Source organism: Petaurus breviceps, unplaced genomic scaffold, assembly GCF_028583685.1.
Source record: "Petaurus breviceps papuanus isolate PSGF00001 unplaced genomic scaffold, PetGlider_PUasm1.0 90784, whole genome shotgun sequence".
Classification (NCBI taxonomy): Eukaryota; Metazoa; Chordata; class Mammalia; order Diprotodontia; family Petauridae; genus Petaurus; species Petaurus breviceps.
This window is the reverse complement of record NW_027187345.1, coordinates 13,040,932-13,067,470: the sequence shown is the minus strand read 5'-3', so window position 1 is coordinate 13,067,470 and position 26,539 is coordinate 13,040,932. Positions and strand designations below refer to the sequence as shown.

Genomic DNA, 26,539 nt, shown 5'->3' with positions numbered 1-26,539 from the left:
TTTTGCTTGACTAATTCTTGGTTCCTCATAGAGTTATTTGTTTTCATTTGGTTAATTCTAGTTTTTAGCAAATCATTTTCCTTGGTTAATTTTAGGAGCTCCTTTTCCATATGATACACTTTTCTTTTTAGAGAGATGTTTTCCTCATAATAATGTTTTTCTAATTCTGCTATTTTGGTTTTGAGAGAGTTATTCATTTTGTCTTCTATCTCTCATTTTGTTTTCAAAGTTCCTTTTGATCTCATCTAGGAGAGCCTTCTGTGCTTGGGACCCATTCCCTGTTGAAGTTTCAGCTTTGGGTGTGGAGTCCACATTGTCTCTCTCTGAGGTTGTTTCCTCCCTCTGAGGATAGTACGACTCCAGAGTCTTTGTCTTTGTAGTCTGCATTCTACCCATTTTGAGGCAGGGTCCTAGCCACACCCTTCCTCTAGGATCCCAAGCCTTTACTGTAGAGGGTTTTGCCCTGGGGCAAGAGTTACTATGTTTTCAGGGTCAGAGGGGGGATTTGGAGCAAGTGACGTTCACTCTGTCATCCTGGACTTTGGAGGTCCTGAAAGGGGCTTTTAAAAAAATTTCTGGGCTATGAAGTGGTAGCCCCAGGAGTGTTTGCTGTCCGGGACAGGGGCCCCTGTATTTGCTTCTTACCTTGCTCTTTCCAGTGGCCTGGTAGTGGACCTTGTGTTTGGTAGGAAGACTTGCCCTTGGAGTCAATCAGGCCCCTTCCAAGCCTGCCTCTGCGTCTGCCCTGAAGGCCATTTTCTGGGTTTCTCTTTGGAAGCTGGGCATTTTGCATACTCCTGATAAGGGATAATTATGGATTAATGGAGAAAATGCTAATGTAAAAGTTAAAGAAGGGGTAGAACAAGAGCTTCTTCTTCACAAGAAGAAATACATATTGCTAGACTTTCTGTGGGACTAACTCACCACAAGTGGACAAAGAAAGATTCTGGAAGCTAAATGCTAGCTCTGATTTCCAGGCTGTATCCCTAGAACTTCCAGGGAATTTCTCCTTGGGTAAGAACAGGGGATCACTTTTGGTTTGAGCTTTCTCCAAGCAAGAGAGTACTTTGCTCTATTTTCTAGTATATTCTAATCCATATAACTTGTAAAGTTTCTGTTTACTCTTTGAATGGATGAATAAGTTTACTAGCTAGTTGGCATTTGTGATGGTCTTCTGCATAATTAGCATTTCGGGGTAGGCATAAAAAGAGGTAAGTGTAAGGTAAAAGATAAAACAAATTTTTTTTGTTTGAGCCAAACTTGTACCCCTAGACCAGCAAAATTTAGGAGTGCAGACAGATATAATTCTAATACTGTATGTCTCTCGAAATTTTCCTTATAGAAGGATGGGAAAGATTCCAGAAATATCTATCAATATCTTTCACAAGGTATATTTAAACAAACCATATTTATTTATACATACCTTACATATTTATTCTAATACCCCTTCTTGAGGTTTTAAAAATTACTCTTTAATTCATTTTCTTAAGTCTGGATGGGATTGATTTGGGTACCTATGGGTTATCTAGGCTGCCAAAATCATTTGCTCTATCACTGGAAGCATTCAGATGCCAGATGACTATATTGGGGTTGTTGTAGATTCATGAGTAGGAAGGAAGGTTGAACTAGATAAAGTCTTTTCTAACTGTAAGAGACTATGATTCAATAATAATAATTTTAAGTGTCTACTGTATATAAAGCACTATGCTAGGCCCTAGGGAAGGTACAGAATTTAGATAATCTTCTTGCCTAAGGCAAAGATGATAGTAGAACCAGAATGAAGAGCTTTTCTTATTGTTCATGACAAAGGAGACTTAGAAGCTGCTGGATGAGGGAAAAGAGGGTTTTATAATGGGCATAATAAGACTTTGTGGGAGCAGAAGAGGACTGGAAGGAACCAGGCAGCAGGTGGGAATGGGTCTGCTGTATAAAACTGGGGGAAAGTATCATAAGGAGACAATGGAATGAGATCTCTCATGTTTGTGAAAAACACCAGCAAAATGTAGCTGTTTGTTAAGGATTCATCTTGTTCTTCCACCACCAATAGCTTTATTTGTAGACCTCAGAAGGAAAATGGAAAGCACATTCTAAGGAACAGACTGTACAGCAGAAGTGACCAGTAGGTGTGCGATGTGCTGCCACCTTGTGACAGTTTTGAGCACTGACCTGTTTGGGCAGTTCAACAGCTTAACCCCTCAAAAAGTAACCTGCTCTCTTGAGGTGGGTGAGTTGTTAACACAGTCCTTTAGCAAGCCCGTTTGAATCAAATCTTCTGTAACAATTACCAGCAGAAAGAAGTTTATATAGTCACATACATGCATACAAACATACATACATTCATACATTGTTGTTAAGTCACTGCTATCATGTCCAACTCTCTGTGACCCTGTCTGGGGTTTTCTTGGCAAAGACACTGGATTGGCTTGCCATTTCCTTCTCCAATTCATTTTATAGATAGGGAAATTGAGGCAAACAGGGTTAAGTGACTTTCCTCAGGGTCACATAGCTACTAAATGTCTGAGGTCATATTTGAACTCAGGAAGATGAGCCTTCCTCACTCCAGGCCCAACACTCTGTCTTCTGTGCCACCTAACTTCCCACAGACATGTATATACATATATATGCACACACATGTGAGTATATACAAGTATATATACATATATAAGCATATGCACATATGAGTAGATACACACATATAGTACATACACATATACATATATGTGAGTATGTATGCATTTATATGTATAAATATATATACACATAAATGTATGGGTTGTTATTGTTCCTCCTTCATTCTCAAAGAAGACCAATGATAACACAAGGGTAATGTCTTGACTTGCACATGAATTAGATTTAAGTGAGGCTGAGTCACCACTCTCACTCTCTCCTCAAAGTCCAGTGGTAAGACAAAAGTCAAGACAACTGGTGAAGGTCCAGGATGTAGTGGGTGCCCTTGGTCCTTCTAAATTAAAGTCTTCCCCAGGTCTCAGTTTGTCTGAGGTAATGCCCATTCAGTGACTAAAGGCCAGGTAAGAATTCATACAAAAGATGGCCTAATTTACCATCAAAAAATATCAGTCTGGGAAGGGAAGAACTTCAAAGTTTCTGGCCAGAATTGAAAACAATGACTATTTTACACTTATTTTAAGTCATCAAAACACACACACACACACACACACACACACACAATCAGTAGTTCTTAACTAGGGTTCAGGGACCACCAAGGAGTCAGTTTATAAATAGATTTGAAGGTCTCTGTGAACTTGGAACTTTTAATATTTTGATAACTGTATTTCAGTATAATTGATTTCATTTATGAGCATGTGCATTTTGTTTTTTGCATTTAAAAACATCATCCCAAGAAGGGTTCAGCTTCATCAGATTGCCATGATGCAAAAAAGGGTTAAAAAACCCTGATCTAAAGGCTTCTGGCTCTCCTCCTATAACAGTACTTAATACAATAAAATCTTAGTATAACAAAAGTATTAGATAGCCCTAGGATTTTTATTACCCAAAAGTCAGCTTTGGGGTGCCACCACTATCTACCTGATAAAGCATAAACTCTTTAATTTAAGGTTCAAATCTGCCTCTAGCTTATTTCTCCCTTATTATTTCACATTACTTTCCATCATATACTCTATACTCCATCCAAACTGTATTACTGTCCCTCATATACATAAAATTCCCTCTGAACTCTATGCCTTTGGCTCACTGTCACCTTGCCTGAAACGGACTCACCTTGTTTTTGCCTTTTGAAATTTTTGCTACCACAAAAAGAGCTACTCTGAATGTCTTTGTACATATCAGTTCTTTTAGTCTCCCTCTGATATCCTTGTGGGTATAGGCTAAGACATAGTATTGTGGGGTCAAAAGATATGTACAATTTAGAGATGTAGTTCCAAATTGTTTCCAAGAAAGATTAGCCCAATTCATAACTATGAAGGTCATTTTCATGGTTTCTATTGATTTTAAGACAGTGCTAGGAAAATTGAATAGGAATCCTTTTTGAGATGCTTGAAATACGGTAATATTCACTTTCTTAAGTCTGGATAAGATTCCATGGGTTAGCTATGGGCTTCTTGAGCTGGCACAAATCACATTCTTTATCATCACAATCTTTATCACTGGAGACATTTACCAGTTATATGACTAGGTCAGGGAGGTTGTGGATTCCTGTACAGAGACAGATGTTGAACCAGACTACATAAACTACTTTGCAAGTACTAAAATAAATGATTTTACATTTATAGCCATTTATTATACATATATTGGAGACAGAGTACTCTGTTAGGCCCTAAAAGAGATTCAAAGTTTAGTTAAGACAGTCACTTCCCTCATAGGGCTTACAGTCTAGCAGGGCAATATAATTACTATATAACTATAATACATACTATTGCCACGAATATTTTGGTGTATATGAGATTTGTCTTTTACCTCCCTAGGGTATATGCCAGCAGTGTGATCTCTCGGTCTAAGGGTATAGAATCTGTACCATACTATATTATACACTGTGTGTATACTACATATATAATATACACTATATAATCTATTCTATAGATATTATACTAACTTTCTTTGCATAATTCCAAATTACTTTCCCGAATAGCTGGACTAATTGTATGCTTGACTTCAAGCAGCATCTCCAATAGTGACATTTCTAGTCTTCTTCATCTTTGCCAATTTTTTGAGTGTGAGATAAAATGTGAGTTTTGCTTTTTCTTTTCTCTAATTATTTGGAGCAAACTTTTATATAGTTAACAGTTTGCAATTCTTCCTCAGGGAACTGTTGGTTAATTTCCATTGAGGAATGACTCTCAGAGCACCCTGTAATCTTGTGCTTCCTTTTCTCACCTCCCCCACCTTGAAAAAAATGGACTGAACTCTGAACTGTAAAATGGAATGTAAAGAAGCATCATAATAATTTTGTTTTATGTATTAAAATGAGTGGTTTTTTCTTTTGGTAAATACAAGCAAAATAAATTCCATAAGGTATTAAACCCTTACGCGGGGGAGGGAGAAGAGTAGGAAAGTACTTGAAGCTTAAAATTGACCTGGAAAATAATTGTATTATCTAATGAGTTGTTTTGACTTTTAAATGTTTATTCTTAAGTGGCACTTCCTGGAGGCTTAAATAAATGAGGACATGTTAGCTCTCTATAATGAAAGTCAGGGACTTAATAAGTGGAATAAAGAGACTAAAGCATGGCTTTTAATCAGCCTCTTGCTACAATGGAAAAGGATGGATTTGGAGTCAGAAGAAATGGGTTCAAATATCAGCTTTGTCATTTTCTTACTACCTGTATGACCTTAGACAAGTCCCTTAATCATGCTGTACTTGACTTTCTTCAACTTCAAAATGTGGGGATCAAGCCAGATGAACTCTAATGATCCCTTCCAGCTCCAAATATAAGCTCATGAGCACCTTGGAGCACAGCCATAATAGCAAATTTTCTGCCTTATACAAGTAGTACATGACCAGGGAAAGTATCCTGAAATGTACTTTAAAATAGGGCTGGGGAGGCCATTGTGAATATCAGGAGAGATGAGCAAACGTAGGTTCTAACAAGCATGACAGCTTTCCTTTTAACTAATTATTCTTGCCAAACAGGTGCTAAGCTTCTATGTTCCTGTCACCTTCTAAATGTAGGCGACTGGGACAAAACCCCAATCACCCTACTCTAGTTAAAATTTTACTCTATCCCCAGAAGTTTTTCAAGTGAAGAAGGTCAGGATTCTATCATGAATATTTCTTCTTATATAAGGGAGGCACTGTACATAGTATAATGGAAAAAATATGGGACTGGAAAAAAAACCCTGGGTTTTCATCTCTTTTCTTTTACTTACTATTTATATAACTGTGGGAAAATTTCATGTTCCTAAGTTGAGTTTCTTCATCTGTAATATAGAGCAGATAAACTATATGAAGCTAAGGTTCTAGTTACAATATTCACAAGCCTACAAATAGTGGATTGGACCAGATGAGATCCTGTCCAACCCAATGGTATTCATTCACTCAGATGAACTGCTCTAGAACTTGGGACATCAGAAGACAAAATGTACTTGCCTACCTAGAAGGTTGGGAACAGGTACATTTCTAGGATTTACCAATGCCCATTAGTTCCCCTAATTGGTCAACATATTTGTCCCCTTGATTTCATATAAAAGGCAGCATGTTAGTCATGCTGACATACCTGGACTTGGCTCAGTTCCCTGCTCAGGGAGAAGCAGAGAGATAAAATGCTTTTACTGAGAGAGGATAGAAGATATGGAGCTCTCTCTCTCTCTCTCAAAGATACCAAATTAATGTATCTCTCATGTGGACTGATCAAGCCAATTCAAGTCAAAGTTTGGTCTGGGTCATGTATGCACTTGAAGGAAGCTGCAGACTCTTCAATCACAGATGACACAGAAAGTTCCAGAATATGGCTACTCAAAAAACTTGCCCAGAAATTGAATTAAAATGAAAGCCAAAGGAATTACTAAATTCTCAACCTAATAAAAAAAAAATTGAAATGGCCTTTATCCTGCAGAAAACAAACATGCTCTGCTCTTACTTTAGCCACCTTATCTTCAGGGACAGAGGTATTTGTTTTCATCTGACATTGTCATTTTGAATTGGCTTCAGAATGTAGGAAAGAAGCACTGCTCATTTATAAGAGGCATTTGTTTCCTTTCCCTGAATTCCTAGGAGCAAAAGAATTGGGTAGCATTGGCAGAGGTGATTCAATTTTCTTCCCCACCATGGGGCTGCTCTCAGTTTGTCTTTGATTGAAATTTTTCTCCCAATTTCAATAGTAAGAGTTATTGGAACCCGAGTCTTGTAATTTTCCATCCCTGGAATTATGTTTTTGTGGTTATTAACAGAGATAATGACATATACTCATTCATTCTTCCATTCATCCATTTATCCATTCAACAAATACTTATTGGACATGTGTTAGGTACAAGGCACTGCATGAAGTACTATATATAATTCGCAATTTTCTGTCCCCGAGGATAGACTGTTTGCCCAATTATCTCTACCAGGCAAATAGTGGGAAGAACATCCATTTCAGGACACTGCATATTTTCCAAGAGAGAGAGGCCTCTGGTATTTTCTTCTTTCAATTAATCAATTATTCAAAAAGCATCTATTATATAGCAGGCACTGTACTAGGTACTAGAGATATAAAGACATAGATGATATAATTTAGGCTAAAGCTAGAAAGGTAAGTTGCAACTGAATTATGAATAGTATTAAATTCTAAACAAATTTAATTGGGTGTCACTGGAGTCTATTGATCAAGTCTATTGATCATATAATCAGACTTATGGACTAGTTATATCATTTTGGAAGGCATGTGGAAGATGTATTAGAGAGGGAAAATGCTTGGAACAGGGGGACCAATTAGGAGGCTATTATAATAGTCCTAGCGAAAGGTGATAAGGGTCTAAACAAAGGTGGTAGTTATGTGAATGATGGGAAGGGGACAGATACATGATATGTTATAGAGCAGCAAGGCAGCTGCTAATTAGACATAGGGAATAAGGAAAAGAGAGAACTCAAGATTGACTCTGAGATTATAAAATTGGGTGCCTGGAAAGGATGGTGGTAGGTGGCTTTGACAATAAGAGAGTTGAGAAGAAAGCTAGGTTTTGGGGAAAATATGAGTTTTATTTGGTACATTATAAATTTGAGATAACTACAGGACATTTTGTTTGACATGGCCAATAATAGCCAGTTGGTGACACCAGACTAGAACTCAGAGAGATTAAGATAGGCTATATAGATAAAAAAGTCACCTAGGCAGCTAGATGACAGAGTATAGAGAGAGAACTAGGCCTGGAGTCAATAAGACCTGAATTCAAACGTAGCCTTAGACACTTACTGACTGTGTGGCCCTGGGCAAATCATGTAACCTCTGCCTGCTTCAGAGACAAGAGAGACAACTGTCAAGAAAGCCCAGAAAGGAAAGTGTCCAGGAAAAAAGGGGTAGTCAGCAGTCCCAAATGTTGCAGAGAGGTCTCCCATGGGACAAAAGAAATACATTTGCTTTTCCATTTTCTCCCACCTTGACCCCTACCCCACCCCCAGATTATCCCCAACCATTATATTAATGGCATATGCTGATTCTACCTCTCTCACATCTGTCCCTTTCTCTGACTTCATGGAGCCTCTATCCTTATTATCTCTAGCCTGCATGATTCAGTGACTTCCTAATTGGTCTTCCTTCCCCTGTTCTCTTCTCTTTCCAATCCATCTCCCACACAGCTGCCAAATTTGTTATATTCTTAAACACAGATCTAATCATGCCACCTCAATACTAAAACAATCCTTCCAATGTACCCCCTTGAAATTGAGCTCCTATGTACCTTTACAATCTTATTTAGCTGACTCCTTCATGCATTCTTAGTTCTAATAAAAACTAATTTATTACTTCCAATCTCCTGCCTCTATATCTTTGAACAGATGGTCCCTCATGATTGGAAATCACTCCCTCTTCACTTCTGCTTCTGAGAATGCTTAGCTGCTTTCAAAGCACAGCTTATAAGTCACCTCTTACTCAAGGCCTTTCCTGATCTCCTCAGTTTTTTTTCCTCTTGAAATTACCTCCATTATTTGTATGTATTAAGTATTTGCTTATCCATCAACAGTAGAACATAAGCTTCTTGAGATCAGGAACTGTTGTGTTTTTAACTGCAAAGCATGGCATAGTACACTTCATACATAGTAAGCACTCAAAGTTTGCTTCATCTTTAAAAATTGTATTGGCTATATTCCTTTCTTTGGTTTAGGAGTTTCCTGTTTTGTCTCTGCCAAGCACCATTTTCAACTCTGGTAATTACTATATTCACTTTCATTCTGTCTTTGTACTGACTGTTCATCACAAGGGGAACCAGGCAAGAAAATGTGTGTGAATGGCTCAATGCAAACTCATCCACACTGTAGGAAAAAACAAAACAAAACAAAACACAGCAGGTGTCTAAGTGAAGGGGTAGATCAACAGCTCCAGCTACACAGACAAAGGACAGATCATTAGACTTTCATGTCTACTGATGGTATAAATGGATCGGCTCTTTGTGTATCAGCTTGCATTCATTGGGTCTAATTACTGAATGTTCCCTTTCATACCTAAAGCTCTCTACCATGTACAGATGCATAATTGTTTATTTACTTTTTGTCTTTCTTTTCAGTGATGGCTGGGCAGACAGAGACGAAGTCATTGAAGGCTATGAAGTTGAAGCCAATGGAGGGATCACCATAAAGCTCCAGTCACCGGAGGTCAGGTCTTTCGATGACTACTTCCTGAAACTGAGGCTGGACACCAACACTCGAAATCCATGGTTCCCTGAATTCTGGCAACATCGATTCCAGTGTAGGCTTCCGGGACACCTTCTAGAAAACCCCAACTTTAAGAGGATCTGTACAGGTATTTCATTCTCCGAAAGAAATTTAAACCATGTGTTATTAGTGGAAAATATGATGGTAGGATGTCAAAGGTTAAATCCTTGTTTTCATTAATTTAATGAGTAGAGCAATATATATATGTGTGTGTGTGTGTGTGTAAAAGGAAAATAAACAAATATTCCAGGTATCAAGTATAATATACACTTAAGGCAAGGAAACAAAATTAATCTCAGTGACCCATAGAAATTTTTTTTGCCATTATAAGTCTAAGTAAGACCTATTATATTCTTCCTCTTCTGTCCCCATTCCTCTTAACCGCTTCTTTTAAACCATCGTAAAGGTGGAGGTGGAAGAGGTGGAGAGGAAGGCAGAGAGAAAGCCAATGTAATAATGAGCTAGATTACCAGCATTGGAAGAGTAGATGGAAAAAATCAATCCATTCTTGTGAGTTTGAAATATGCTCTCAATGCTGTGTCAGTTCTAACTCCACAGCTATCTTATGCACATAGCTTTATACATCTATAAACAGAAAGGAGCTGAGGAAACATTTAGTTAAATCTCGTGATTTTATAGTTCAGGAAACTTGGGCCAGAGATGTTAATGATAGCTAATAATATATTATAATATATTATTTATATAATTGATATATTGGGGGTGGCTAGGTGGCGCAGTGAGTAAAGCACTGGCTCCAGAGTCAGGAGGACCCAAGTTTGGTTCCGGCCTCAGACACTTAATACCCACACACACAAAAAAACTAGTCATGTAACCTTGGGCGAGTTACTTAACCCCAACTGCCCTCCAAAAAGCAAAAAAAAATAAAATAAAATTAATATATTGCTTTAAGACTTACAAAGTATTATATGAATATTATCCCTTTTGATCCTCCCAGTAGCCCTGTGAAGTGCTACAATCTCTATTTTACAGATGAGGAAACTGAGGCCCAGAGAGATTAAGTGATTTGTCCAGGGTCATATAGGTTGTATCTGAGGCAGAATTTGAATTCAGGTCTTCCTGTGTCTAGCACTCTTACTCACTATGCCAAGTGAATTACCTAGGTTTACATTGGTAGTAAGTGGAAGTATCAGGACTTCAACAGCCAGGTCCTTGGACCCCTAAACCAGCCTTCTTTTCCTTTCTCTTCTCTCAATTCACACAGTCACCACTTTAGTTCATACCCTTCTTACCCCTTGCCTGTACTATCATAACACCCTCCTAGACTCTTGGCTTCCAATTCATCTTCTCAAAAACAGATGGCAAAATAATCTTCCTAAAGTATATGTTTGACAATGTTACTACTCAAATAGAATCAATGTTGCCCTATCTTCTCTAGGATTAAAGTACACATTCCTCAGCCCTTCACAGTGATTCCAGTCTTTCAGCTCCATGTCACAACATTCCCCTTCCCATAGTCTTCATTACCATAAGAGTAGCCAGCTTGCCATTTCCCTGGCTTGGCATTCCATCCCATGGCTCTATGCTTTTGTGCAGACTATAAGTGAGCCTCACCTTCACCTGACAGACATTTTACTTTCTCTTAAAGCTCAGCTTCCTCACCCCTTCAGTTGATTATGTTCTTCCCTCTTCAGATGATCATATATCTACTTACCTGTCTATATACTGGATGGGCTCACATATGTAGCTCCTTGATTTCATGGGAAGTTTCTTGTTTTTGCTTTTTGGCATTGATGGGTTTTGTACCCCTTGTGTTTAACACAGTGCCTTACAAATATGTTAGGCACTTAGTAAATGCTTGTCATATTGAATTAGTCTATAAGTAGATTGGCTATTACTAAGGACTTCTTCAGTCATTCCCAGCCTCTAACATCCCACAACTCCAAGGAAGAAGGGCAGGGAATTCCATGAGCAATTAGGAGAGTAATTCTGATCAAGTTTAAGCTGAGATATCAGTGAAATTCTTAGGGTATCTAGGCTTCTTCAGTTACACTAGCACCTACTGTCAGATTTTTTTGTTGTTAATATTATATATTTGATCATTACTAAATTAGCATTTTGATATTCTCTATACTTTTTTCTACATTATCTGGATGGCAAAGATCTCCTTCATTATATCACTTCATTGTTTAGTCATTTGTAGTAGAGTTCAACTCTTCAAAACCCCATTTGGGATTTTCTTAGCAAAGATACTAGAATTGTTCACCATTTCCTTTTCATTTTACAGATGAGGAAACTGAGGCAAATAGAGTTAAATGACTTGTGCAAGGTCACATAGCTTGTAAGTATCCGAGGTTGGATTTGAACTCAGGTCTTCCTATCTCCAGGCCCAGCCTTCTTTCCACTGTGCCACATAGCTGCCCCATTATATCACACAGCAGCCTAAAGTCAGCAGTGCCAGAAATACCCATCCATCTTAAAGGATTCTAGCCAGTGTCATATAAGTTATGGAAACTGAAAGGACAACCACTTATTTAAAGTCTGACTGAGCACTCATACTTTACAAGGTCACAAATCTATTCATTGACTCATTAGATTTTTATCAAGGTACATAGAGGATACAAACAAATATAATCAATGATTTTCGATCCCAACGAGCTCATGATCCACTTGGGGAAAAAGAAAATAACAGTATAAATCATGTAACAATGGAAGACAGATGTAAACCACCTCCTATTGGCAAGGCACTAGGTTCTAGGGCTCGAGAGACAAGAATGAAATAATTTGTGACCTGAAGGTGTTTCTATTCTATGAGGACACACAATATATATGCAGATTTAAAAATGCAAGACAATGTGAGGAAGAATAGAGTACTGTGCATTGTGGAGATAAGGGAAGACTTCATGGATGAATAGTTACCTGAGCTAAAGCTTGAGGAATTCTAGGAGGAAAAGAAGATGAAAGAGGGCTCTCCAGGGGGAAAGGGGATGGTGATGCAAGTACATGAAGGCAGACAGAATGTGGACTTTTAAAAAGAGCGAGTGTGGACAGAATATAGAGTAATAATAGGGAATTATATGAAATAAAGGTAGAAAGGTAAGTGGGAGATTATGGGAGGTTTTAAATTTCAGGCTGAGGGATATGAATTTTATTTAAAAAAAAACAAAACAAAACAGGGAGTCATTGGAGGTTTCTGAACATAGAGTAATATAGTAACAAACAAATGCACAAATAAACAAAAAAACACTGTGTTTTACATAGCATAATTTGGCATCTGTGTGCAAAATGGATTAGAAGGAAGAGACTGGAATTAGGAAAACCAACTGGGGAGCTATTACAATAGACAAAGGAAGAAATGATGGTCTGAAACAGAGGGATGATCTTGTGCATATTGATGAGGGGATGAATGTAGAAATAGAATCAGCAGGACTTGGCTACTGCTTAGTTATGAAGTATAAAGGAGATGAAAAAAATCTAGAATAATTTCAGGATTATCAACAAGGGTGACACTGGGGACAATGTGCCCTCAATAGAAACTGAGAAGTTTGGAGGAGGTGTGGGTTTGTGGGAGATAATGATGAATTTTATTCTGTACATTTTGAGTTTTAGATATTTCTCCATGTGGATAAGTCTAATAGGCAGATGGAAATTTGAGTCCATAGTTTAGGGTTAGAGAATAGGATTGCATGTATAAATTTGAGAGTGATAATGCATTGAAATGATTACCAAACCCATGAGTAGAGGACCCAGGACAGAACTTTGGGAGAGATCTATACTTGAGGGACCAAAAAAAAAATGGATGGTGAACCATCAAAGTAGATTGAGAACGAGTCATCAGACCACTTAAGGTAGAATTTGGAAGGATAAGTATTACAGGAACCAGGGAAGGAAAGAGTACTCAGAAAGAGGGAGAGATTCAAAGCTAGAGAAATATTAAATTGCATGATGATTAACAAAATGCCAGTTTTGTTGATTGTTGATTGCCAGATTTGTTGATGCAGTTGAGTTGATTGGAATGGGAAGGAGTGAACTTGGAAAGAGCATATCAGTAGGCTGGTGGGATCAGAGAATGGATTTCAAGGGGTTGAAAAGTGAGTGTATATTGTGGGGAAGAGGAGGCAACAAGTTTATACTTGATACAAGTACATTTTTATACAAGTCCCTCTTTCTAGGAGCTTTGTAATGAATGGAGGAAGAAATAATGGACAACAGCTGAGATGAATGGCAAGGACAAATGAAGAATGTTTTGATCATAAGGGGCACTGGAATAGGTTGGAGGCAGCTAACAAATAGGGAAAGATCGATGATGCTTCAAGAGGTGGAAATGTGACTAATGACCTAATATTCTTGACTTTTCTTTCTGTTCACAATAAAAGTTTAGCAAGCCTTTTTTAGTTTTAATGCAATACTACAAGAATTATACTGACCTACCAAGAGGAAGGTGATGGGCATTTTCATTAGTGTGGGCTCATCTTCAATTACATTTTCTAGATTTCCTCCAGTTGGGCTTTTTATCATTCAGTTATTATTGACTAAACACCTGCTATGTGTTCAGCACTGTGAAAGCTCATGAGGGAAGAGGGTAGAGTCACAGAAGAAATAGAAGAGATACTTCCTGTCTTTAAGAGGTTTACAACCTAACTGGGAATATAAGGGACTTTTGTATTTGCAGCAAATGGTCCTTCAGATAAAGGCCAGACAATGCTTCTTGTGAATACTCCATGAGTCTCAGAGAGGTTAGGAACTTGATCAAGGTCACACAGTTAATTTAGTCTAAAACACAGATCTTTGGACTCCTCCAATATAATGTTCTTTCCACTATGTCACCCTCCTATTATCCTTAACATATGATCACATTCTTTAATTATTTCACTTGTTTCAACTTTGTTTTCCCAACTAGATTGTAATTTTCTTGGAGGCAAAGACTATGTCTTAGACTTATTGTGCAAACTTCACAGATCCTGGCACAATTCTGGGGAAAGTGGTTTATGTGTACGTGTATGTGTGTATGTGTGTGTGTGTGTGTTTTCCCTTAACTAAGAAGTTAAACACATATTAATGTTCCAGAAACACTAATTGATTCATTGATTAAATTGTAAGTCAGTAAATCATGGGACACTGGGAAAAGCACTGAATTTAGAATCTGAAGACCTGAGTTCAACTTCTCTTTTACTGACATGTGAACATGGCCAGGTGATTTAAACCCTCTGTGCCTCAGTTTCCAAATTAGTAAAACGGGCATCATCATAATCTCTCTACCTGTCTACCAGGGTTGTTGTAGAGATCAAATGAGAAATAAGATTTGTTAACCATCTTGCTGCTCCTTAAATGTCAGTTATTCTTTTTTTTTTTTTTATAAGCAATCGAGGTTAAGTAACTTGCTCAAGGTTACACGGCCAGTTATTTCTGGGTGTGGTGCTGAGTATCTGAGCCCAGATTTGATCCAGGTCATCCCGACACTGGAGCCGGTGCTCTTACTCGCTGAGCCAGCTGGCCACCCCTAAGCAATTGGGGTTAAGTAACTTGCTCAAGGTTACACGGCCAGGTGTTTCTGGGTGGGTGCTAAGTGTCTGAGCCCGGATTTGATCTCCAGGTCTTCTCAACACTGGAGCCGGTGCTCTTACTCGTTGTGCTACCTGGCTGCCCCAAATGTCAGTTATTCTTATAATCGTCATTAGGCAGTAGCTTACTTCCCCACCGTATTTACATTTCCTCAGAATATGCTTGTTTGTTACTTACAACTCTCAAAGTGGTTTTAGAGTTTTCACCGTGAGCCACCACTAACCACCCTCCTCTTTTCTATGAAAGAAATCACACTGCTTGTCTCTAGGTAAAATGATGGGGCAGCAGTATGGTGTAGTGGATGGTGCTCTGGGGCTTGCTAGCTGTGTGACTCTGGGCAAGTCACTTGACCTGTCTGCCTCAGTTTCCTCATCTATAAAGTGGGGATCATAATAGCACCTAACTCCCAGGGCTGCTGTGAAAATAAAATGAGAAGATGTTTGTAAAGTGCTTTGCAAAGCTTAAAGCTCCACATAAATGGATTTTTATTAATAAATATTTATAAATATATAAAAATAAATATATATTATAAATAAAAATAAATATATTATAAGTATATATTTATAAAAATATATTATATATAATAATATGATATATAATTATGATAAATAAATAAATAAAAATAAATTATTATTATTAGTGAAAACACCTGCCAACTTGGGAAAACAAGAATAAAACAGATCAATGATAAGAAGCCTTACGGTCAAGGACTAATAGACTGCACTGTGTAAATACTGTGGATTTCTCCTTGTCAAGAAAGAAAGAAAAAAAGAAAGGAATGTCTATTGTATCATCCAAGACAAGTGGTCACCCACTCTGTTTGACAGTCACCATTGAGGTGAATGATCATCAATTCCAAGCAGCTGTTTGACTTCTGGACAGATCTAATTATGACAAAGCTTTTTTACTGACATCAAATTATCTGGGTGCAACTTCTACCCATTGGTCCTGGTTTCTGCCTCTGAGACTAAATTGAATAAGCCTGATCTACTCATGCTAATCTATATTTTAAGGAAGAATTCTGACCCAGATCTTCCTGCCAGTCCTTACTGCCAGCTTCTACTCATTGATCCTGATACTGCCCTTTGGGGCCCAACAGATAAACTCTAGTCTAATGTACTAAAATTTTGAGACAGTTGGGATTCAAACCCAGGATTTTTTTTTGGAGGGAAATTGGGGTTAAGTGACTTGCCCAAGGTCACACGGCTAGTAAGTGTTAAGTGTGTGAGGCCAAATTTGAACTCAGGTCCTCCTGACTCCAGGCCAGTGTTGCATTCACTGTGCCACCTAGCCACCCTGGAACCCAGGATTTCTTGTCTCTGAAGTCTATGAGCTTCTGTTACACTTCAACTTCTGAGGATCATCATTTGTCTGAGTTTCTTTTTCAACCAGGACTTAGCACAGTGCCTGGAGCATCTTAGGTGTTTAATAAATGTTTAGGGATTGATTGATGGACCATAAGCTACTGGAAATGGAAATATGTTTGAATTTTTTGCCATTATTCATGCTACAAATCAAGCTTAGCTAATGTTTACGTGTGTACCTGTGCTAACATCCCATTTAAGAAATAATATTAATTATTATTATTAATTATATAATATATTACAACATTATAATTATATATTATACATAATTATAATATATAATAATATAATTAATTATTAATAATAAATATATTTGCTATTTTTCCTCTATCAAGCAATAGTCTACAGTTCTCACTTTTACTATATTGTACATACATGTAGATAGTAGAACTGTAACTAGCAGTTTTTCATATCTGGGGGAAGCAATGTAAAATTCATTAGGGCACCCAGTATAAAACATATCCCCAAATGAGCATTTTAAGAGGAAGGTGTAATGGGACTCAGGAAAACCACACCTTGGAGGGTAGTACAAGGTTGTGATGAACCTAGATCATACTGGTTTAGAAAAGTCAATTGTTAATTTTTTTTTTTTAGTATGAGAATTTATACTTTGGAAATTGACAGATGCTACAAATCAGGGCTTGATTTGCTACTATTTGTTGATTGAGTATATAATGGGAAGTAATCACTTAAGAAAGTGACAGAGAAAATGTTAATACTACAGATTAAATTTTAAAAATGTATTAAGGGTACATACTTCTTCCCAGAGATCTGGTTGTTAAATATGTACCAAACACGCCTGGTTGCTAGCTTCAGTGGGCAGGGGAGGAGGAGGGAAGCAAAGACCACCAACAAATGGCTTCCTATTTGAACTTGATAACTATATGTTAAGTGCAGTTGTTTTTAAGCTGTTGCTGTTAGTGCACTTGAAATTTTGGTGCCTTGGGTCAAAGACCCAGGTACCTTAACCTAGTTACAGCTCTGCTATATAAACAAGCAGAGCAGCTAGGTGGCACAGTGGATAGAATGTCCAGGCTGGAATCAGGAAGACTTCCTCAGTTAAAATCTGGCCTCAGACACTTAGTAGCTGTGTGACTCTGGGCAAGTCACTTAACCCTGTCTGCCTCAGTTCCTCATCTGTCAAGTGAGCTGGAGAAGGAAATGGCGAATCACTCCAGTATCCTTGCCAAGAAAACCCCAAATGGGGTCACAGAGTTTGACAGGAACAGAAACGATTCAACAACAAAAAATATAAACAACTTATTTTGCTATTACACTCTCAACAATTGCTTTATTTAGTTTAAAAAAATGAATATTGAAAATTAATTTTGCATATAGTTAGGGGAAAATAAAATACTAAATAAATTTTTCAAAAGAAAAATAATCATTTTACTTGGAAAAAGGGCTACAAAAACACAGTGCTTCAGGATTTATTTCAGCTATCACTATTATTTACTTGAGAAGTTTTAATATCAAACCTACTACTGCACAGCTTCCTAACACATATAAAAACATTTGTCAATAGGTATGAAGAAGTAGAATTAACCTTTCCCTATTTTTAATAGTTAAAATTTGCATCATTTATTTTTGCCTTCCTTAATTGGGTCACTTCTGATGTTTTACAAAGTTTTTATATTGCATTTAGTTTCTATGGAAACCTTTATTGGGTTTAATCTCAAATGTCACCATTTAAATAAAGAGTATTTGCATGGAGTCTCAATTTGATTGTTAAGGACCCTGAGCCCAGATTGAATAATTTGGGAACCAGTGTGGCTAATTAAAAAGTGGTGAGAAAATTTTTCCACCCTCTTGTCAATTTGTCCTATTCTCTGACAAAGAAAATATCACTATTTAATTAGTGGAGGATATCAAGGGACTAGGAGAGAGTATTGGCATAGTGCTGACCCTTCAAAGTCTAACTTCTAAATTGGTCACTTTAGGATAGTCTAGCACATGCCCTACTAAATCCTATCATTCCTGACCCTCCCCCCTCTTCTCCTCAGTTCACCTTTATGGTTGCTAAGAATATTCACTGACTTACAGCATGGCATCATGGATAGAGGGTTCACTTCAGAATCAGATAGACCTAGGGTTGTGTCCTGCCCCTGCTGCCCATGGAGAGGTCACTCATCATCTCTGTAGCTCAGGTAACTCTCTAAAATTATTAAATTATAGAGGAGCTGGTGATCTGTTTTTAAATAACCAGGAAATCTCAGTATTTCACTATTGCCATTTCTGGGTCCATATGGTTCTCTCCTCTCAGGAGAATTAGAAGAACTAGGCTTGCCTTCTTGCATTATCTTATAGCCTTTTCAGTTGTGTACTTGCTTGTCTTCCCTCTGAAACAGGTGTGGTGCTGTCCAAAATGACCCATCTCTCTTCAGATCCCACCTCAGACATGTTAGCGTGACCCTGGGCAAGTCAATTAGCCTCTCTTAGCATCAGTTTCTTCTTCTGTAAATGGGGACAACAATCGCACCTATTATGGATATAGGTGCCATTATTATCATTAATAATGTTATTACTGCTAATAATATTAGTATCATATGAGAAAAATGAAAAGCATTTTACAAACCTTAAAGTACTATATAAAAATTTATTACTATTATTGTCATCATTACAAGTAATGAGTATTGGCCCAACATTTTTAGGTAGCACTTTCCAAAAACTTCCCCATTGTAGGACCATATGGTTTTCTCTCCAGGAATACTTTACTCAGTTTCCACCATCAATCAGGTCATGTGGCTCTTATCTTTCCTTGCTCATGTGGTTAAGAGGCACTGCCATTGCCTAGCCATAGCTACCATTAATGGATCCCTGGGAGGAAGACCTTGTGGATGAACAGGCTTCTCTGCACCCACTCTTCCCCATTCCTTCCCCAATGATTCCAGGGATTCAGTGGACTCTCGGCCCTCAGCTCCAGTCAGGACTCAGTAATCTTCCTGGCTTTGCTCCCTTTTATAGACCAAGTCCAAATGGTTCAGCTGAGATAACTTATAGCTCTAAATCAATTAAAAAATCACTGAATGACGAGATTTAATCACTCCTCAATGAGTCATAGATGGACTGATCAGTCACAGAAGAATACACTGTACCTTGACCCCACCATTGTGATGTCATTGTTCTTCTCTGAGACAACCACAAATAGATGGTGCTCCTAAAGTCCCATCCTCAGTGACTTCATTTTGGTGTTAATGAGTATCCCATACCTTCCAAAGAGAGAGATCATCCACATCTCAAACAGGTCCCTCTTTCCTTCATCTTGTTAAGTTGCCCAGACTTACTCCTGACTGGTCTTTTTTTTTAACCAATTCTGTGATTTTATTGTATAGCAAACTCCCTCTACCAACCCATGAGTTAACTATAGTATAGCAACTTGTCCAAGGCCCAAGGTCACAAGTAACAGAGCCAGGATTTGAATCTGGGTTTTCTGACTCAAAGGCCAGACTTTTTTTTTTCACTATCACCCTTTTTTTTTTTGAAACAGTTCAAAGGGAAGGACAACAATGAAAATAAAAGTATAAGGAAAGGTTAAAGGAAATGGAATTATTTATCCTACAGAAGAGACAAAATGAGGGAGGATCTGAAATCTTATGGAAAATTATAATTAGCCTATATTTCCTCCCAAGCTATACTCCTTAAACCACCACAGAATGAAGAGTTTAGCTTGGGTATAAAAGGAGATTTCCTGGTGGCCAGTTGTTCAGCCTTAGGACACGTCTCTAACACAATCTGTGAAATTCCCTTTTCTGGAGTTGGACTATATCAGTAATGACAATGAAGGTGATGACGATGATGATGATGACGATAGCTATTACTTACATAACACCTACTATTGCAAAGCACTATGTTAACCACTTTCAAAATATTCTCTCGGGAAGCAGAGTCAAGATGGCAGAGTAGAAGCAGGACTTCCGATGGGCTCCGGCTTCCACCTCCCCCAATCCATGTGAAAAGGGGACTCTAAACAAACTTTGGAGATGCAGAACCCACAAAATGACACAGAGAAGCTAACCTCCCGCTGAGGACAGCCCGGCAGGCTGGCAGGAATTGGCCAGCGCAGGGCTCTGGGAGCCGAGCTCAGCCCCATGCAGAGGCTTTAGCCCCAGGGCGGGCCTGACCAGCCGAAGGCCAGAGGGACTCCAGATCAGCAGCAGCTGTGGCCCTTTCCAGATTTATCAACACATAGATGCAAAGGACAAAGTGAGAGGTCAGTACAGTCTGGACTTTGGCACCCAGTCAGTGGGAGTGCATGGCTTTTACCCCCTGGGCGAGAAGCCGCTGAGGCTCAGGCACAGCCAGCCAGCACCATGTGGAAGCTTCAGCTCCTGGCCTGCAGAGTGTAGGGGGACCAAGCACCAGTCTGAGGTGTAATCACTCTTGCTTTAACCTGCTTGGATCTGGATTGCAGTCTAGGGTGGAGGTCCTGGGGTGTGTGTCCAGCTTGCCAGAGCGTGTAGAGACCTCAGAGAGGGCACCCATCTAATACCTCTGGCAGCTGAGAAAACCCCATCATTTGGGATGAAAGCTTCCCTGTCTGGTGGCAGAGTCCTACTGTGGCAAAAAGCCCAGGGGTCAAGTGACTGAGGGGCAACATGACCAGGCAAAGGAAACAAAGCAGACAGAAGATTCCAACATTAGACTCCTATTTTGGGGACAAAAAGGAACAAAGCATGGAACAGGAGGAAGACAATGAAGTCAGAACTCCTGCACCAAAAGCTTCAAAGGAAAATATGAGCTGGTTACAGGCCATAGAGGACCTTAAGAAGCAGATAAGAGAAGTGGAGGAAAAATTGGGAAGAGAAATGACAACGATGAAAGAAAATTATGAAATGAGAGTCAACAGCCTTATTGAGGAAAATTCACCTTAAAAAACAGACTAACTCAAATGGCAAAAGAGGCTCAAAAAGGCAATGAGGAGAAGAATGCCTTAAAAAGCCAAATTTGCCAGATGGAAAAAGAATCTCAAAAGCTCAATGAGGAGAATCATTGCTTTAGAATTAGATTGGAGCAAATGGAAGCTAATAACTTTATGAGAAATCAAGATGCTGTTAAACAGATCCAAATAAATGAAAGAATAGAAGGCAATGTGAAATATCTCATAGGAAAAACCACTGACCTGGAAAATAGATCCAGGAGAGATAATTTAAAAATTATTGGACTACCTGAAAGCCATGATCAAAGAAAGAACCTAGAAATCATCCTCCAGGAAGTTCTCAAAGAAAACTGCCCTGATGTTTTAGAACCAGAGGGCAAAATAGAGGTTGAAAGAATCCACCCATCACCTCCTGAAAAAGATCCCCAAAAGAAAACTCCTAGGAATATAATAGCCAGGTTCTGGAATTGCCAGATTAAGGAGAGAATATTACAAGCAGCCAGGAAGAAACAATTTGAATATTGTGGAAACACAATCAGGATAACCCAGGATCTGGCAGCTTTTACACCGAGGGATCAAAGGGTTTGGAATATGATATTCTGGAGGTCAAAGGAGCTGGGATTAAAACCAAGAGTCATCTACCCAGCAAAACTGAGTATCATGTTTCAGGGGAAAATATGGTCATTCAGTGGAATAGAGAACTTTCAAGCATTCTTGCTGAAAAAAACAGAATTGAATAGAAAATTTGACATTCAGCTGCAAGAAGCAAGAGAAGCATGAGAAGGTAAACAGGGAAAAGAAATCATAAGGAACTTATCAAAGTTGAACTATTAACATTCCTACATGGAAAAACAATAATTGTAACTTATGAAACTTTTCTCAGTCGTTGAAGGGAATAGAAATATATATATATATATATATATATATATATATATGTGTGTGTGTGTGTGTGTGTGTGTGTGTGTGTCTATATATGAGGGTATATGGGCATATGAATACATATGTGAATGTGTGTATATATGTTTACAGGTATACATAGATAGAGGGCACAGGACCAATTTAACAGGAAGGGATGATACTTAAAAGGTGAAATTAAGAGGTGAGAGGGGAATATAATGAGAGGGGATGGGGAGAGACAGAATGGGGTAAACTATCTCATATAGAAGAGGCAAGGGGAAATGGTTACAATGGAGGGGAAGAATAGGAAGGCGAATGGGTCAACCTTATTCCCATTGAATTTGGCTTGAGGAGGGAATGAAATACACACTAAATAGGGTATCTTACCCACCAGGAGAGTAGGGGGGGAGAAGGGGATGAGAGGGGGGATGATGGAAGGGAGGGCAGGCTGTGGGGGAGGGAAGTTGGAAGTACCCACTTTTGAAAAGGGAAGGGATCAAAGTAGAGAATAGAACAAGTGGGAGGTGGGATAGGAGGGAGGGAAATATAGTCAGTGTTTTACAATATATATACTATGTTATTGTTTTGCATTAGCCACACATGTACAACCTATACTGAAGTGCTTGTCTTACCAGTGGGGGTGGGTGACAGGGGAGGAAGGGAATGAATCTGGAATTCAAAGTTTTAAAATCAAATATTCAAATATATATATATATATATACACTATTATTAATACTATTTCACATGTAGTTGGGAAATAAAATATACAGGCACTGGGGCATAGAGATCCACTGGAAAAGTCGAAAGGGGTATGGGAGAGAGCAGATTGGAGGAGGGGATATCCTGTGGACTTCTATTTTGGGGCGGTGGGTAGGGGAAAAACTGGGAGAAAATTTGTAACTCAAAATCTGGAGGAAATGAATGATGTAAATCAGAAGTTAATAAAGCATTTGAAAAATGAAAAAAAAATTCTCTCATTTGATCCTCACAACAACCCTGGGAGGTAGGTACTATTATCATTCTCATTTCGTAGGGGAGGGAACTGAGGGAAATAGAGATTAAGTGACTCACCAGGATCCCACATCTAGTATTTGAGGCTGGATTTGAACTCATGTTTTCCTGACTTTAGGCTTACCACTCTGTTCACTGTATGTACCACCTACCTATCTGACAGTGTAGGCAGTTAGTCCTTCAATCAAAATAATATAATCCAAGGAAAATTGAGGAGGAAGGGAAAAAAAATCCTGTCCTTTGACATTCTGTCTACTCAATTTAATTTAGCAAGCATTTTAAGTGCCTAATATGTGCCAGAGACAGCCTACAGTTGGAATAACCTGAGTACAAATCCAGCCTCAGACTCTTACTAGCTATGTGACCCTGGGCAAGTCACTTAACCTCTGTTTGCCTTAAACTCCTAGAGAAGGAAATGGCAATCCACTCCAGTTTCTTTGCCAAGAAAACCCCATGGACAGTATGATCATTTGGTTAGACAGTTAGACACACCTGAAGAGCTGAACAATAACAGCAATACATGCCAGGCATGGCAGCAGGCACAATAGATACAAAGACGAAAACAACATTCTCTGCCTGTAAGGAGGAGGAAACATGGGCATAGCAACAATTAATTGTGAAATGGTGCTCAGATACTTACATGGATCTATACTGTCCTGGAACAGAGAATTCCCACCTGAAGATGCTCATCTTGTCTATCTTTGGCCACATCCTCCCATAAGTTCACCAAAGGACCTCCACCCATCCTGTCAAAGGCCTTTCTTGCTTCCTCCTGGCAATACAGGTTAAGAAGGTGTTACTCTGGGGGCGGCCAGGTAGCACCACGAGTAAGAGCACCGGCTCCAGTGTTGAGAAGACCTGGAGATCGAATCCCGGGCTCAGACACTTGGCACCCATCCAGAAACACCTGGCTGTGTAACCTTGAGCAAGTTACTTAACCCCAATTGCTTAGGGGCGGCCAGGTGGCTCAGCGAGTAAGAGCACCGGCTCCAGTGTCGGGATGACCTGGATCAAATCCGGGCTCATATACTCAGCACCACACCCAGAAATAATAACTGGCCATGTAGCCTTGAGCAAGTTACTTAACCCTGATTGCTTAAAAAAAAAAAAAAAGGTGTTACTCTGGCTTTCCACCTGTCATCCCTTGGTTTTGCCATCAGCCCATCTTCTCTTCCTGATAAACTAATAGGCAGAGGGGTGAGGTTGAGAGGAAGTAGAAGGGGTGAGAAGGGTCTTCCCAGTTTGCCTGCTAGGGACAATCTTCACAAAGGAAGTTAATTTACATGACATAATCTCATAGCATCTGTATGCTTAGTTTTTTATCCATATTTTACAACTCCTTCCTTTAACTGAGAAATAAACAGCATGAAATTAAGTGGTCAAAGATCATCCTTGGTTTTTCAAATGTTAACTCCTGGTGCAGGTTTATAATCCCAGATACCAGAGAATTTGAGACTAAGGGATCTCTTCAGGTTGAAAATCGTGAACTGCTGTGGGTTAAGCTGTGATTAGATGTCTGCACTAAGTGCAGATAATATGACATGGCTGCAGGAGTGGGCAGCCACCAAGGTAGTCTAAGGCAAGGAGGGAGGCAAACCAGCCCAAGATGGAAGGGGACCAGATCAAAGTTCCCCTATTGATCATAATGGGACCAGACCTTTGATCTTCTAAACTGGGTGAGATAGGGAGACACAGTTGTGTTTGTTTTTAAGACAACTCTACCTATGAATTAACTTTAAATATGACTTAATTTACTAAGGTTTAAATTCTCTTTTATCCTACAAAAATGAAATGTATGAATGAAACAATAAATGTCAAGCACTGAACTAAGCTTCTGAGATATAAATATAAAAGAAAAAATGGTCCCTGTCTTCAGACAGCTTACATACTAACAGTGGATATAATATACTTAGGGATGTATGGAGCAAGGAAGAAGTCCTCTAAGTTAGTAGGAAGATGAGTGGGTCCACTGAAGATAGTGTCCAATTGACACATCCTAGCCAGGAACAACAACAAATCCGGTTCAAGAACCAAAGGCGGGGGTGGAGAAGAGAGAAGAAGAGAAAGTAAAGGAAATGGTCCAAGAAAAAGAAAAGCAAAGAAGTGAAGCACAGGGCTTTCCTGAAATAATGCTTTAGGAGCATTGTTTTTTAGGATAGCAGGACCTTACCTTAGGTCATAAGTTTCTCTAGTCCATGGTTTCTGGTATAGAGGGTGCTGAGGAGATACCCAAAGAGAAAGGAAGTGAAATAAATAACTAAAGTCCACTCTGATTCCAAACCATTTCCCATTTGCTTTTACTTGGTTCACCAAAGGTGTTTGTGAGGAGAGGGGAAGTACGGCATGGGAAATAACAGAAACAAATTTTCCAGTCAATATTTCTTTCTGTTCTGTTCCACAGTAGTAATTTGTAATGTAGCTTAGTGAAGAAAGATGCTTCTAAAAAGAAAAAGAAAGAAAGAAAAAAAGTTGATGTCTGGAAATGCTGTCAGTATGACTACCAACCAGTCTAAATGTCCTGAATCTTCTCCAAAGACTTTAAGTCCAGGCTCATTCCCCCCCCCCCCGAATTTTTCCATAAAATTTGTTTGCTTCAAACTCTGGGCTTTCTTGGACTGAAGTCAGGTTGGGGTGGTGAAGGAGGAAGTCATTCACCTACGTGTGAACAATCTGCGTTGGGCTAGCTAGAGAAACATACTGTGATGCAGGAAAAAAAAAAAAACTAATGAAAAGGGAGAGGGGAATTTGAAGACTTCTCAAGGTCAGGTCCATCTCGATGCAAAATGGTAAAACAGACTTGTTTCGGTGTTTTCTTTCCTTTTCTTTTGTAGACTCTAGCTATGGTTTTCCTGTCCTCTTGGTGCATCCTGCTGCCTAAAGCCTATGACAACTCAGGTGGACCCATCCTCCCTGTCCTATACTCCTGACTTGTTTTGTCCTTCTCCACTACAGAAAAACTACTTGTCTTTCAACCCAAAGAACCCTGCTCTCTGCTTTCAAAATAGACATAGCCTATAAATTAATCTATTGAGACAGTTCATGCTAATTTGTTCATGACAGAGAGAAGTTTCATTGAGATACCTTATCCTTTCTGGCCACACCCCCATCTTTCTTTAACCCTAGTCACATCCATAATAGTTGTAGTATAAGGTAAGTGTATTTTAACAGTGACCTTCTAGAAAGAATGCATTGGTCATTCTTGATTAGCCCAAAGGAGAGATTCTAATGATGGAAACAGTGGATCAGGCATTGTACCCCAGACCTCTGCATGCTTTTACTTTTTAAATTATTTTTTCTTTTTTCCATTTTTAAATTTTTCCCAACACATAAAGATAGTTTTCAATATTCATTTTTATAAGATTTTGAGTTCCAAATTTTTTTTCCCTTCCTCCCTCCCCAGATTCCTCTCCAAGACAGAAAATAATTTGCTCTGGGCTATACATGTACAATCATCTCAAACATATTTCCACATTAGTCATGTTGTGAAGGAAGAATCTGAACGAAAGGCAAAGGAAGAAAAGAAAAGAAAAAAGAGAAAATAGTATGCTT

General features: G+C 38.8%; 1 protein-coding gene across 1 annotated transcript in view; it reads left to right on the top strand.

The window, feature by feature from the left end:
• The window catches only part of GRM1 (glutamate metabotropic receptor 1), a 294,731-nt gene that overhangs the window by 193,855 nt on the left and 74,337 nt on the right, over positions 1-26,539 (top strand). The window contains exon 3 of the mRNA XM_069069743.1: positions 9,175-9,410. Coding sequence (XP_068925844.1) covers positions 9,175-9,410 — 236 coding nt within the window. The remainder of the gene's footprint in view (positions 1-9,174; positions 9,411-26,539) is intronic.